Source organism: Candida margitis (genome assembly GCF_024628925.1).
Source record: "Candida margitis strain CBS 14175 chromosome Unknown scaffold11, whole genome shotgun sequence".
In the NCBI taxonomy this organism is placed as follows: domain Eukaryota; kingdom Fungi; phylum Ascomycota; class Pichiomycetes; order Serinales; family Debaryomycetaceae; genus Lodderomyces; species Lodderomyces margitis.
Genome location: NW_026261726.1, coordinates 115,288 through 130,353, shown reverse-complemented (window position 1 = coordinate 130,353; position 15,066 = coordinate 115,288). Strand labels below are relative to the sequence as shown.

Genomic DNA, 15,066 nt, shown 5'->3' with positions numbered 1-15,066 from the left:
CTGGGTAGTCTATAGCTGAGAATAGATCTCTTTCTCTTTGTTGGTGTTAAAAAAAACACACACACACACACACTAAAGTAAGGGAGAGCTAGCTTAGATTATTCTTTCAGTAGTTCAGTACCCTTCGATTGAACAGAAGTAGGGTGTACAGATGTTATATCAGTTTTTCTCCTTCGATTGATTGTCAGCAAGCTTAATAGTCCTGGGCTTGGAATTGAATAGTTTTGGTTTGTAAAAAAATTTGCGTGGGGTTTTTAATAGTGGTAGATGTCGTTTGCCCCTCACACTTCTCTGCTTTGTCTAATCTCTCAATCTACGTGGTGTTGTTGTGATAGGAACAGTAGTGGTAGTTAGATGATTGTATAGTAGGTAGATTGTAAGCTGTAAGTTGTGAGTTGTATAGTTTGTATGCTAAAAGAAGATAGTTGTATATGTATATATGGTGTGTGTGTTTGTTGCAAGATTACAAAAATTTTTTATCTTGTGTTTTTTTATTTTTTATTTTTTATTTTTTTTTATTTATGTCTTTCTTCTTCTTCTTCTGTCTCTGTTGTCTCTGTTGTCTTTTGTCTTTTGTCTTTTGTCTTTTGTCTTGTTCTTCTTTTTATTAAAAATTAAAAATAAAATAAAAGAAACAATGGAAAACAAATAAATAAATAAATAAATAAATATAAGTAAATAATTTTTACGTGTCTTTATGTAAGTAATATATATATATATGCTAACGTTAACAAAGGGAGTGTAAAGTGCTACAAAACTCATACATCTACCTCCATACACACGTACTAAAACAGCTTATATATCACACAAAAATAAATCACAATTTTATATTCGTCTAACAATAAAGGAAAAGAAAAAAAAACATAACAAAATAACAAAATATAAAATCTTATAACAGTTAGCATTGTAAATAGTACACGACCCACTCTAAAAAAGTTAATTAAACAGTGTTATATCTATATACCAAAGCCTACATATCACACACACACACACACACACACACACACACACTTCATATACACATGGGGTATATGATATGCATATCAATTGAGCTGTTGGGTTATTGTCTTTTCTTTTCTTCTTTTAATGTACAAGTTGTGTTTGAAAGCAACACACAAAAGCCCTTTAAACTTTTGCCAGTTATATTAACCACAACTAGTTTGACCATAACAAAGAAAACTAAAAGACGCGATAGAATATAGAGGTGTTTCTTTGCTTAAAGTTTATCCCAACATTCTCGAACCTTAGAGCTTTGACTAGAAGGAGGAAGATAATAAACACCTTTGGCAAAGTAGAGTTAGCAAGGCTATCATAAATGCATTACTGGAAAGACCAGTAGGAGAAGCTGCAGACATAACGTATTCTTATTGTGATTCTCATAAACACCTCTTTCCTCTTTTACACTCATCAACTGGCCATTTTTAGTTCTATTTGCTTAGCCCTTTAAAAACTTTAATGGTCCTTTTTGAATAGTGAGTTTTATACTTTAACCGGAGTCGTGTACTTTTGCTGCCATATTTTTTAGTCACGCATTTTCTGTCAACAAAACAAAACAATCTTGAAATATGTACACGACGTTATTCTTACAGCTTTGTCTTATAGGCTAACAAAGTAATCAATCTCCAAAAGGATATATAAGATACAATCGTTAGCCAGAAGAGAGAAATCAGACTTCCAAATGGAGGCGTCTCTTGTCTAGAAACTTGCTATTGAAGTTCTTAGTGTTATCTTTCTTCTCATCTGCATTCACATTGGAATGATAATGAGAAAATGCTGCAAATTTATACAACTTTGAGTTCTCATGAACAGCAATAGGAGTATCATTACATGCTTATTGCAAACAATGAGATCAAACTCAATCCTTCAAAGACGATACCACCTCTTGATTAAACCCAACTTTTGCGTTTTCCTATTCTCTCTTGCTTTACTACAACGCGCTTTGCCAAAAAAGAAAATTATTTCCTTACTACGAAAGCTCAACCTGATCAAATACAGGAAATCAGTTTGCCACACACACACACACTGCCTCCCAATTCTCCTACAGTCTACCATGATGACAGAAGACATACATCAATCTCAGATAAGCTACTCCAGTTTTGAATTTCTTCTACAAGAAATTGTTCCCACATCAATCCGCGTATCAAAACAACTATCAACTCAATCAGCCCAACCTTCAATAACACCACCACCACCAACAACAACAACAGACTCAACCGAAGCCAAACAACAGGATCAGCAAACTCGAATTGATACTCAATTATCCTCCATCAACAATGATTTTCCGGGCACTGTCAATATACTAGACTCTAGTCTACTCCCCACGGATGATGTCACGATACGAATTGAAACCATGGGTTACAACCTTGGTCTTAAAATTGCTGAATTACTACTTTATCAGAATTCGACAACGAAAATCATTGATATTTTGGATATCATGAAATTTGTTTGTCGTGATGTTTGGAAATGCCTTTATAATAAGCAAATTGACAATTTGCGAACTAATCATCGAGGAACTTTTGTTTTAATAGATAACAGCTACAAATTGATAAGTGAATTTAGTAGTGGCAATAGCAATAGCAATAGCAATGAAGGGGCAGGTGGTGAAGGTGGAATCAGTTCTAATCAAGATACGTTAAAAAAATCACGCGTATATCTTTGGTTTCCCTGTGGTGTGATTAGAGGAATATTGATGAGTTTTGGGGTTGAGAGTAACGTGTCGGCGGAGATTACTCAATTTCCTGCCGTTATGTTTAATATTCATACGAGCATTAATAACTAGACGAAATAGATATACATAGTCCCCCTTTGCATCGCTGTAGAGAAATCTGGCAAACTTTAGTATAGAGTCGGAATTGGCTAGCCAATGTAGGCGATTCCAAGTAGAAGGGCTGTCATGGTCTCACTAATTTACACTCATGATGTGTGTTACAGCTGCTTGTACTCCCCACCCCCTCTTTGCTCATGACTTGGTGCATTTTTTTTTTAAAAAGGAAATCGAGAATTGCAGTTGCACGAAAACAATCTTGACCACGCAAAGCTTATCATGTATACCGAAAATGCGCCTCACACACCATCACCACAGCAACCTACTCCACAACCGCCTCAGATCCTAAGAATCAAGAGGAAAAGAGGTCAAGATCCTCTCCAGGCTTTGATATTGGAAGATACTCGTAATGTTAAGCGATCGAAGCCATCAACTCCAATCACATCACCTATTGCCACACCTCGTAGTCAAACACCACTGCATCAACGTCAATTGAATGAGGAGAGTAGTGGTACCAATAATGACAAGCTTAATTACATGTTTAAGTTGGCCAAGACGGAGATTAGCAATGGTGCTGAATTTGATGAATCTTTATTACACACAATCTTGGCTGAAGCAGCAGCACCTACAGAAGCTAAAGCAGAAGGGTCTACAAGTGGAGGACACAATCAACTGGAAATTAAACGACGGTTTATAATCCAACCAGACGAGTCACGACGTCAAAGTGGCATTGATTATAATGATATAGACAATCCAATCCCTGATCAATTGTCCAATATGGTTGAAGATTTAGTGTCAAGGGGAAATGAAAAACCTAAACTGAAGCGGAAAAGAAGAGGCCGGGTAGCAAATATTAAGGACGAGAGTGCTACTGTCGCCGATGAAAAACTACTAGAATTGCGAGATTCAATATCTCAAGACACATTACATACGGATACAATCCAAACCCCTACTGGAATTGATGACGAGAATCAATATGTATACGACGTGTACCAGCTAACCGATGCCGAACCTCTAACCACGGCAAACCACCCACTGGCTCAAATAGGCTACATTCGATTCTTTGATGATGATGACAACAATAACGACTCCATACTTGATTCGACACAACAAGATCTCGATGAAACGAAAAAGCCTAGTGTCTTGACTGATGATGAGGATTCCAACGCTGAAAGCTTTTACCAAAATGATTATCCTAGCGATGAAGATGCTGGAGGGTTACAAGAATTGAATTCATTTGAAGACGAGTTTGATAAGTTGAATCTTGGAGATGGCAGCAATAATGGTGAATGTCGGGGTGGCCATGGTGAAGGTAATCACGATGGAGATGATGACGCGTATGTACCTCATGATGGAATTGGTTGGGATGGTGAAGAGTATTTCGATTATGGCGATGTTGAGAGATATATGGGACTAGATGAAGTTGACGACGACGATGACGATGATGAAGACGATGAAGATGACGAGATACACAGGAATCAATTTTTCAAGTCTGATGCTGATGATCCACTAGCTTTGCATAGAGACAAGATTTTTGGAAAATTAGAGAAAATGATCAATAAACAGTAAAAATCACAATAACGTCTATAATTTATATTTAAGAGAAGAAATATTTACTTTGTAAAACTTGTCTAATATCCAAATTACCATTCTTTGGAAGGCTCAAAATTTGTACAGGAACGAAAACAGGAACCAAATGTTTTCGTTGTGGATTGGTAATCACTGTTGCAACATCATTCACATTTGAAGAGTATTCACGAATAGTGTTACCGACAATATGATACAATTTCGGGCTGTACTGCTTGATTAATTGGCTCACTGGATGGTCATTTTCCTCATTGTGCAATTGCTTCAACTCGTGATTCAATAAATATGCCATCCTCCTTCCCTCATTATCACTATACCCATTTCGAATAGTTGTCACTTGTGCATATAAATCCGGATACTCCAACTTGTCGAAATAAACCAATTGAAAGGAATGCGAACGTTTGACTTGATTTATAAAGTCGTTTCGAACATGAGCCATATATTCAAATGAATGTAGCTTAACAAATGTCTGACGTAAGATTTGTGATAATGTGTCAACTTGATTTGGATGCGTCCAGTACGAATCATGTATTGATGCAAATGTCAAACTTTTAGCTCTATCCCCTGCACTTGCTTTCTTTTTCTCTTCACAAGCACACGCATCACATGTCATAAACATATGACTAGCATCCAAAGAATGAATGAAATTAGGAGCAATGGCCAACTCATGTTTACGTCTATCCATCGGTGCATACTTACTCAGAGCCAGTTGCATAATTGATCCCAAGGCTCCGGAAACACTGTGAGGTTGTAGTTTTCTATACGTTTGAATCACAGGGAACCCTCCGGCAGATACCCAACTTATGGGACTATAACTTATCGGAATTCTGTACCAATTGTTCAACGCTTCACTCGCTGATGTTAATGTGAGTGAAGATGATGCGAAAGTCTTCAATTGGAGATAGTCCAACGTTTTCACATTATAACTAGTCAAGATGCGTCTCGTGTTTTCCACGAGCCACCCCTCCATTTGTTTAGCATTGAAGAACAATTCATCAATTGACGACAAAATCTGTCTTGCCAAGTATATAGTCGACTTCAAATTGAATTGACGTAGCTTATCAATGGTTGGTTCATCATATATCCCACGTTTGGATGGATTTTCATCGTGATCCGATACAATCTTCTCAATATTCTCTAAAATTTGTCTACTTGCACCAGCCAATGTAACGCCATACACAGTAGTCATGACTGGTCGTTTAATCAATTTACGATCCAATATCTTCAACATGAATTCCGCTTCTTGACGAGCTTCCCCTTTGAGTTTATTTTCAACATCGTCAATAATTTTACATTCAACAATATCTCGCACCGTTGAGTATACATCTTGCTTGGTATCCATGGGGACTAAATTAACTGCTTTTCCACCCAGTTCATCAGCAGCTAAAGCTGCATAGTGTTGTAGTCCATTGCATGAACCATCTTGGTGTATAGGTAACCGACACAAGTACTCTTCAATTTCGCCACCATCCTGTTCAACAAAGTGTAAAATCTTTTTAATTTCAATGCACACCGATAGTGCAGAGAATGGTTCATCGGCCTTCATCCACCATTGATTGCTCAAAGGATCTGTTGCTGATTCAAGAATGTGGCCCTTATTTTGACTGAAAAATTCCTCACAATTGATTGCACCGCTGCCACCAAACACGGACATTAATTGATACTTTATCCAGTAAAATCCATTAGCACCTAATGGTCGACTGTGCCAGAATTGAAACAATGATCGAGTCAAGTCGCCGCCATAGTGGGTCAATGGCGACAATGGATATACTCTACCTCTGAAATCAAATACATAACAATGATACAACATGTCTCCATTACGGCCAAAAGCGTTGGCCAACTTGTTGACAGTTTCGAAATTCAGTCGCAATCCTTTAATATCGATAACCTCTTGCTTGGACTTTGTCAAAGAGTCCACCCTTTGCGGTGGAATGTCAAGAAACCCATCAGATAACTGCATCAACTTGTTGAAAATCACCAACATATCTCGATTGATTGACCAAGCAGTTTTACCCATTTGATCAAGACATTTAAATGCGGAATCAAGTTTACCTTGATGATGGGCATTTTGTAATATTGTTTGTTGTAACTGGTCAAATCCACTCAAGAACGGAGTATTTCTTTCCAAATAGGCACCTTTGTTGACACCAAGCCATGGTTCAGGAGGGCACAATAATGGGAAATGATGTGAATCTGATCCAATAGGAATTGAAGTCAAGCTTTGTGACAAGATAGGATTGATGCTAATTACAGCTCGTGATTTGATCGGTGATGTATAGATTGTACTTTGGGTAAACGCAAATTGCTCTTTGGTATCGCCAACCGTAAAACTAGGACCGACTTCAGCTTCACTGTTGAGTTGACGAGTTGTATATTCACTAGGTAACACACATGATTCTATCACAGCTTTGACCAATATGCTTGAAAACTTATCGAAATCATCATCAGATATAAACTTGAAAAGTTGTGGCTTATTGTCACCCGTTTTCATTAATGATATATCTTGTCTAAAGGCCATTCTCATGCCACTTAAGACTTCTAAAACACCAACTTTCTCCTTATACGCCGAAGAAATCAATTTGTAAACAACGTTACCAACTATTGACCTTATGGGGAAACTTTGAATAAATTGTTGAAAATGATAAAGTATCTTTTCATTGTCAGAAGCTGGCGAGTTCACAACTAGCTTGTCGACTGTTTTACAGCTGTGATAAATCCAGGTATTCAACATTTCTTGCTCATTAGCGATAAACTTTGCACTCTGTTCAGATGTTGTGTTGGATTTTGATGGACTTTTAACCAATTTATGAGTATATTGTTCCAAAGTTGATTGTTTAATCTTGTTGAAAGCAAGATAATCCTTCAAGAACGTTTCTTTTTCATTGCTGGGTAAAGAGTCGTAATAGTCATATATTCCATATATGGTTTCTCCATTCCATTGAAATTTATTGTCTTCGATATATTGACAGGCTTTTTCGAAATGTAAGTTACCAAAATCATCCAAGTAGGACTCAATGGGTAGAGTAGTGGGGGGAGAATTAACAGGATGTTCACTTGATTGCTCCGACTTTATACTGGGGTAGAGCTCTTTCAAGGTTTTTATTAGATCCTCTTCAGTCAATCGTGTCGAAAATATTGACAAATCTGCCTGGAAACTTTCCACCACTTGCTTAAATGAATTCTTGATTGGAAGTGCATATATTTTACTCTTTCCAGATGCTTTTTCCAAGTCATATGCATGTAGCAAAGTCTTTAAAATAGTGTTAATATGTGGCTGTGTTGTATTGTGGTCAACTCCTGAACACTGCACTTGTTTGATCAACGTTGCATATGCTTGAATAATGCCATTGAGAATCTTGAAATTGAATCTCTGATCCTGTTCTATGTACAAGCAAAGTCCCGCTTGAAAGAATTCAAGCATTTGCTTCTGATTCAATGCAATCGGGTGATCCAAGGATGTATAGTGTTTTTTTAACTCAATTAAATGCTTTAAGGCAAGTGAAGCATTGTTGCTAAATACTGCACGTATGTACGTCTTCGATAGCGAGTTCCACCTTTCTTGATCATGATCGGGAAAGGTGAATCTCTGTGGGTCAAAGATTGATTTATCAGACACATTTTCGTATGCAGCCGTTGCAAGGGATCGACCGAGAAAACGCAAGCGTCGACAAGGACTAACATGCCATCTTTGTTTTATTATTGTGTTTCTTATCATAGTAGCATCTTGAGTATTTTGATATAAGTAATCATGAAAAGAAGTCCTGCTTAGAGTATTGCAGCTCGATGATGTGAATTTTTTTCATTTCTCAAGAACTCCCGATTGGGAAATTCAATTCAACGCGCTTAGCTATTACATAAAAATTTTGACCGAAAAAAAAAGTCAGCAATAGTGTCATCCGTCATAAAAGAAGCTCAATGAATAGAGTAACTAAAGTACCCTTCAGATTCCTATCATCCAAGGCTGATAGATTTGTGCCTAAGAGTGGGGTCTATCCAAAAGGTTACATTGTGGGCGGAATCCATAGTGGTGTCAAAAAGGATGGTAAATCATTGGACTTGGCCATAGTTCACAACACCCAGGGCAACAATGCGGCCGCGGCGGCTGTGTTTACCACTAACAAGTTCAAAGCAGCGCCTGTCCAAGTATCTCAAAGAATCATTAAGGAAACTAAAGGTGCAGGCATCAACTCGATTGTGGTGAATAGTGGTAACGCAAATGCCGTCACTGGAACCCAAGGAATGAGAGACGCCGAAGATATGGCATTGGTCACAGACTCAGTACTTGGAAATGAGCCAAACTCAACGTTAGTAATGTCAACTGGTGTTATTGGAAACAACTTGCCCATCGATAAAATCTTGTCTGGAATACCGAAGCTAGCATTGAACCATTTGGGCAATACCCATCAAGATTGGATCAACTGTGCCACAGCAATATGTACGACGGATACTTTTCCAAAGCTTGTCAGCAAGCAGTTTACAATTGGTAAAGATACTTATACATTAGCTGGATTATGCAAAGGTGCCGGTATGATTTGTCCTAATATGGCAACCTTACTAGGCTTTTTTGTCACTGATGCACCTGTTTCACCTTCTGCATTACAACTGATTGTCAAATTTTCTGTTGACCGATCATTCAACAGTATTACTGTAGATGGAGATATGTCAACAAACGATACAATCGTAGCAATTGCTAATGGTGCAGCAGGTGGTGAGTTGATTGATCTTGATGCTTCTTCTGGGGAGAGGTTCTTGACTATACAAACGGAAGTCACCGAGTTTGCTCAACAATTGGCACAGTTGGTTGTTAGAGATGGAGAAGGCGCAACTAAATTCATCACCATTAAAGTTAAGGACAGTTTATCATACGACGATGCCAAATCAATTGCTTCGAGTGTGGCAAACTCCTCTCTTTTCAAAACTGCCATGTACGGTAAGGACGCTAATTGGGGTCGTATACTTTGTGCAATTGGGTATGCTGAAGTATCTAGTGGAGATTCAGTAATACCTTCAAGGACAAGCGTCAAGTTTGTACCAGTGGATGGTAGTGAGAGCTTGAACTTACTTGTTAACGGAGAGCCGGAAAAAGTTGATGAAACCAGAGCATCTCAAATTTTGGAGAATGAAGATCTTGTAATTGAAATTGATTTGGGAACTGGTGGTGGTCAGAGCGCTGATTTCTGGACATGTGATTTGTCTCACGAGTACGTCACAATAAATGGTGATTACAGATCATAAACCTGGTAGTATTCGTAATCGAGTAACAGGTAACAGTTTCAATAAGTATCTAGCAAGTAGTAGTATAACAAGTGCAGTAAAGTACAAAAGCATATACGAGCACGTTGAATTTACTAAATGATTCCTATACAGCTTAACATTTTGTTGAAAAATAGTTGCAAAATGTAGAATCTTTATCAGTAATTCCATTCTAAGATAGCGCTTACTTATAGCAAATGTGCACACCTTCACCGATCCAATCCTAGTTATAGCCCAGATCAATCGATGCCACCTACTTTTCAGCGAACTTCTCTTCCCCGATGTTCATTGAAATCGATGCCTGTGGTGATACTGTTAACGACTCCCTTAATACTGCGGGGGAATTATCATTGGTGCAATTTCTGGACCTACTGATGATTGAGGACACACTACTAGCAACTCTGGAAACTTTTGCTTTGAAATTTGTCATGCTTTCATCGATCCCCGACAATTTTCGAGCTAGTGCAACAATCGGCCACGGAAATGCTCTAAATAAGGGAAGGAACTTGCCGTAAAAGGGCAATTTAATCTCACCCCTTCTTCCTTGCGCGATGGCCAGCACAACATATGAAGCAACAAATTTTGGATCTAGTTCGGGAGCAAAGATTTGTGTCGGTGTTCTAACTCCTTTAAACATGGTCGTACTTATTTGGCCAGGGCATACAAGCAACGTTTTAATCCCATTTGATCTGAAAGTAGGTGAAGCAAGTTCGTATGTGAGTGATTCGTGTAATGCAATGAGACCTGATTTCGACGCCCCATATGCGCTCAATCTAGCCGGAGACATGTATCCCAAAACAGACGCAATTGTGATGATATAGCCACGTTCGAGCAGGATCATACTGGGCAAATATGCCTTGATTGTATAGAAGCTGGCCATGAGGTTTGTTTGAACAGTTCTTTCAATCTCTTGAAATGATAGATCAAGCAATGGTTTGCCGGTTGCAACTGCAGCATTATTTATTAAAATTGTCACCGTTCCCATCAACAGCTGCACCTCTTTTTGAATATCCAAAACTTGCTCTCTATTGCTCACATCACATTGAAAGTATGTGACTCCGGGTAATCGAAGTTCCTCTTGTGGAATTGTGATGTCGAGTACAACCACTTTGACTTTCTTGTTGACAAGTTGCAGCACAAGTTCTTTTCCCAATCCCGAGCAGCCACCAGTAACCAACGCTATATCAAACTTGGGTTCAAGTACAGTCCCAATGACAAAGTCAGATAACAGTCTGAAAATAAAATTTATCCAGTGTATGAGGCGTATGAGTAGATACGTGGTAAAGAACATGTTGGTGGAAAGATTTTTTGCAACAAAGTTTTGCTGTCCAAAAAAATGTGTCTTTATATAGGGAAAATTTGGAGAAGAGTTAAGTTCAGCTTTCACTTGTTATCGAAAACATTACTGGCGCATTTTGCTGATTAAACCTTTTGAATCTAGCACTGTGTGATCTTCTATAACCTACTGCGCGACGGTCTCTATTTATCAACAGATCGAACAAAGCGCTTGAAAAATTTTTTTCTCGAACCAACCGTTATTCCAAGTCAAGTACAACACAACTCCACTAAGATGTCTATGCAGATGCTAATAACGCCCAAGAACAAGTACAATCCAAACCTTCTTAAACAGATCAAGAAGATAAACAATTTAAGAGGCAAGCCAGAAAATAGCTATAAATTCGATGCATCAAAATACAAAGAGCTTGAGTTGTTTGTATATCAACAGCGTCCCTTTGTTTATAAACCAGCACATGGAATTAGATATTTCTGGAAAGAGTCTTTACCCACATTGAGGTACCACAATCCAGACGTTCAATTTACCGTGACTAACGTAACTGTTGAAAATGAAGAAGATTTACCTAAATTACCATTGAAATTGCAAATTCATGGTCAAACAGAAGAAAACAGTTCAGTGATTGACTGCGCCAGTAAGCCACCACATCAGATATTTACTGAACTAATCAAACTTACAAATGCTAGACAGTTGACAGAGGAGGAGATCCCAAAGATCCCTCTTAGACCATCAAAAAAATAGACGTCTAATGATACTTTGAATAAATGCATTATCGATCCCATGTACATAAGAAATATACACTTTTATCGTTTAGTTTGCCTTCAAGAAGCTGAGCAATGCGTCTTGACCTTTAGCTTCCATTAATTTTTTAATCTTTACCAACTCGTCTATTTCTTCAGCTTTCAATTTTGGCGATTCTGTAGTGTGATCTTCCTCCAAGTTTACTATTTTCAAGAGGGCATCCAAGTTCAACTGTTTTTGCCGCTCTTTTATCAATTTTAGTCCATCTACAACTTCCAACTCTGCCGGACTACTTTCTTCCAACCTTTGCACATAATCGTACTCCTCATTCTGGGTCAAAATATCCTTTTTACCTTGAACCTTTTGTGCAAAGTCAAGAAGTATCAGCCTCTCTGGTATTCGATATGTGGTCAAGTTTGAGGATGTTGATTTTGGTATACCCACTACTTTATTAGTCATTTTCGCTAACACACCATCAGAAGTAGATTCTGTTTTGAAATAGGCAGGGATTTTATAGTTTGGGTGAATTGCTTCCATGTCGCTGCCCCACGAGGAAAGAGCATTCAATTTGCCAAGCTCATCGGGATATATTTCAAATTCGTCTAGAGTGTGCTTTGAGTTGTCTTTGAAGTATTCATCGGTGTCGAACTTAACAACGAAGCTATCCATAGCCAATATGTTTAGAAAATTACTATGCAACGATCCTTCAACCACTTCAGTCTCCTTAAACTGCCTCATTTCTGGAAACCCCTTGGGCAATAAATCCCTGATATGGTTGGGACATCTCCATTTATCTCCAATTGTTTTGGGTCCAAACATTGGGTATGGGAGGCAATCCACATGATAAATGAGAGGACAATAGTCACATTTGATCAACGTCCTATGGTTTTGGCCAGATTCGCCGCACTTGTGACACAAGAACGGATTGCCTTTTTCATCATACAACTTTTCAACCTCGAGATCTTCGTTTCTATTAAAGCCCGGTATTTGCAGCCCGTTTCTTTTACTGGCAGGCATGTCTGGCTTTTCTGAGTCATCGGCATAATCACCATTTTCTCCCGTGTAGACACCAATAAAGGTATCATCTCTAAAATTCCGCGGAAGCTGAAATACTTTTGGATTTCGTACTTCCAAATCATTCAACAACTTTCCAAATATACCTACATCTTTCCAATTTGGTATCAATTGCGGATATCTCTTTGCAAAACATTCGTGACAGTACCAGTCATCCTCCGGTGGCTCCTCTATTGGCGGATCACAACAAGTAAAGTGGAATGATTTAGGGCAGGTCTCACAGCAGATGAAAATACCGGGACGTCCACAAGCAAAACAAAAGTCATCGTTGTCTTTGTGAGTGTCTTCTTCATGGTGAGTCTCATGTTTAACCTTTGTATCAGGAGCTAATAGTTTGGTACTAGGTGATTTCTTTGGTGATGAGAACTTTAATTTTTTGAGTGCATTTTTTGGAGTGCTTTTGCTGGTTTTTCTATTGGTTATTGGCTGTTTCGGGGTCTTTACCGTTAATTTTAACCTCGCTGGTCTTGTCGCTCGTGGTATAGCCGACGGCGGCGTTCTGATCTCACTCTCATTGGTGATGTCTCGTGTAACGGGTGTTTTCAATTGGGACCTATAGCGTGCTTCCAATTTTTGCTCTTTGATTCCGTCGGTTTCAGGGGTTTGAGAAACTTCTCGCGAAGAATCCAGATCCTTGCCCTTGGCTCGTTTTAGTTTCTGAGGCCAAAGCGACTCCTTCTTTATCTTTGCAGAAGGAAACTCTTCCAACGGTAGTCCTGTGTAGCTAGGCGTTGGTGGCGCAAGCTCTGGCTCGGTAAATTTAGTCTCCTGACCCAAAGAAATCAGCGATGCGTCGCTATCTGAAATCACATCCACTAGACCAGTTTCCTTAATGTTTGGACTCGCCGATAGCTTGGGGGTCGTGTTGACTTCGAGTTGTGCCAATCGACTTGACTTTCGTTTACTTGACCCGTTACTTTCAGTTGAATCAGTAGATTTTCGTTTCTTATTCTGCGTTTTGCCAGTCCCATTGTTTGTAGATGAAATTACCAGCAGCATCGGCGAGGTTCCATTGAGTGAATTACCAGAATTGCTCCGACTTCTATCCCTTGACCTCATTCAAACTATTTAGCATACACCAATAATATGATATTCCGTAGCCGATTTTGTTGTTGGATACTGATATTCCACGGAAGAAAACTAGAAAAGAAAAGGAAGAAAAAAAAAAAAGAAAATCAAATTTAGAATTCCTGGTTTCAAATTTTACGAGGAAAGGCTCGTGAAGCAAAGTAATTCTAAGGGTGATTACGGAGTATATTGAATGGTGGTTATAAATTGCTCAACTGTCTTATATACCAAGAAGGGAATGAGTTGGATTGAGCGTGTTGAATTTAGACCAATGTTATTGGTTTCAGCAATCTCTATAACAGTTTAGCATTTGTGACTACATTAACCAGCCTTGATCCATAGCAGGTCACATTAGAGAGCCACTGCTTCTTGTAGTGGAATTTGTGTAAGGCTCAACTAATGTTGATACTCAGATTCACGATCAGCATAATCGAAAAGTCAGTGATCCACAGCACATATTTGTCTGTCGTTGACCGTCTGAACTTGCAAATATGGCGGCTTTGAATAGCTGACTCTCGCCTTAACATATTAAATGCATCCTCTGGCGTGCTGTTTTGCTGTCGATAAATTTAGTTGTAGACAACTTCTTGGCGGAAAACAGGTGCAGCAACAAAGCATGCTGATAATCTAAACACTAGTCGCAAGAAGTGAACTCATTCAGCATTTGATACCAGCAAATAGTCCTAAGTGTGGAAGACATTGGAGGCGTTGAGCAGCGTAAGATACACCTAGTCGTCATCGATGGTAAATTGAAGGGCGATGCTACATGACCACGTACCAATAAACCACAACAGACACAAGAACAAAACCAAAAACATAGCTAATCCGAATTAAGCAATAAGTAAATTAATTGAGCAAGCAATTACACTTCGTTGTTGGTTCAACTTGCTCGCTCCTCTTCTGCAAACCAAGATGCACAAAATTTTGATTAAAAACAAGCTGCCAAAAACAAAAATATCAATATGAACATTTTAGGAAATTATGGGCTGGAGCCTTGAAAGGTCTTTGTTTGAGTTCGGATAACGTCGCAATGGTAAAAGGATTGCCTGTGGTAATCCATAGGTCGCCCCTATATGAAGTAAATGGAACAGCAATTATCCCCCTTTGATTGAATAAATCTGATACACCTTTTAACCATGATTTGATATGACCTTCAAACCCACTCACTGGCCCCTATCTGAATTCACACATTGGGTATGCACACTAACATCATTGCAAAGAACAGTGAGGTGAGATCCAAAAAAATTTCCGACTTCATTTCTGAGGGGAAGAAAAGAAAAAAAAC

The 15,066-nt window shown here is 38.6% G+C and overlaps 7 protein-coding genes across 7 annotated transcripts; 4 read left to right on the top strand and 3 right to left on the bottom strand. All coding sequences in view use genetic code 12, as the record gives it.

Moving 5' to 3' along the window:
* Positions 1-2,050: 2,050 nt before the first annotated feature.
* TRS33 (Trs33p) lies at positions 2,051-2,779 on the top strand (the record flags this gene model as incomplete). The annotated part of the gene is made up of 1 exon (XM_051813790.1): positions 2,051-2,779. The coding sequence occupies one exon, from the start codon at positions 2,051-2,053 to the stop codon at positions 2,777-2,779; it is 729 nt and encodes a 242-aa protein (XP_051674186.1).
* Positions 2,780-3,043: 264 nt separating this feature from the next.
* CANMA_000178 (uncharacterized protein) lies at positions 3,044-4,333 on the top strand (the record flags this gene model as incomplete). Its single annotated transcript, XM_051813779.1, has 1 exon — positions 3,044-4,333. One exon carries the CDS (start codon positions 3,044-3,046, stop codon positions 4,331-4,333), a length of 1,290 nt encoding a protein of 429 aa, XP_051674185.1.
* Positions 4,334-4,361: 28 nt separating this feature from the next.
* CANMA_000177 (uncharacterized protein) lies at positions 4,362-8,066 on the bottom strand (the record flags this gene model as incomplete). Its single annotated transcript, XM_051813768.1, has 1 exon — positions 4,362-8,066. One exon carries the CDS (start codon positions 8,064-8,066, stop codon positions 4,362-4,364), a length of 3,705 nt encoding a protein of 1,234 aa, XP_051674184.1.
* Positions 8,067-8,266: 200 nt separating this feature from the next.
* On the top strand, positions 8,267-9,586 carry ECM42 (glutamate N-acetyltransferase; the record flags this gene model as incomplete). The annotated part of the gene is made up of 1 exon (XM_051813757.1): positions 8,267-9,586. The coding sequence occupies one exon, from the start codon at positions 8,267-8,269 to the stop codon at positions 9,584-9,586; it is 1,320 nt and encodes a 439-aa protein (XP_051674183.1).
* A 271-nt stretch (positions 9,587-9,857) lies between these two features.
* CANMA_000175 (short-chain dehydrogenase/reductase) lies at positions 9,858-10,895 on the bottom strand (the record flags this gene model as incomplete). The annotated part of the gene is made up of 1 exon (XM_051813746.1): positions 9,858-10,895. The coding sequence occupies one exon, from the start codon at positions 10,893-10,895 to the stop codon at positions 9,858-9,860; it is 1,038 nt and encodes a 345-aa protein (XP_051674182.1).
* Positions 10,896-11,174: 279 nt separating this feature from the next.
* On the top strand, positions 11,175-11,639 carry CANMA_000174 (mitochondrial 54S ribosomal protein mL61; the record flags this gene model as incomplete). Its single annotated transcript, XM_051813735.1, has 1 exon — positions 11,175-11,639. One exon carries the CDS (start codon positions 11,175-11,177, stop codon positions 11,637-11,639), a length of 465 nt encoding a protein of 154 aa, XP_051674181.1.
* A 69-nt stretch (positions 11,640-11,708) lies between these two features.
* CANMA_000173 (uncharacterized protein) lies at positions 11,709-13,712 on the bottom strand (the record flags this gene model as incomplete). Its single annotated transcript, XM_051813725.1, has 1 exon — positions 11,709-13,712. The coding sequence occupies one exon, from the start codon at positions 13,710-13,712 to the stop codon at positions 11,709-11,711; it is 2,004 nt and encodes a 667-aa protein (XP_051674180.1).
* Positions 13,713-15,066: the final 1,354 nt, after the last annotated feature.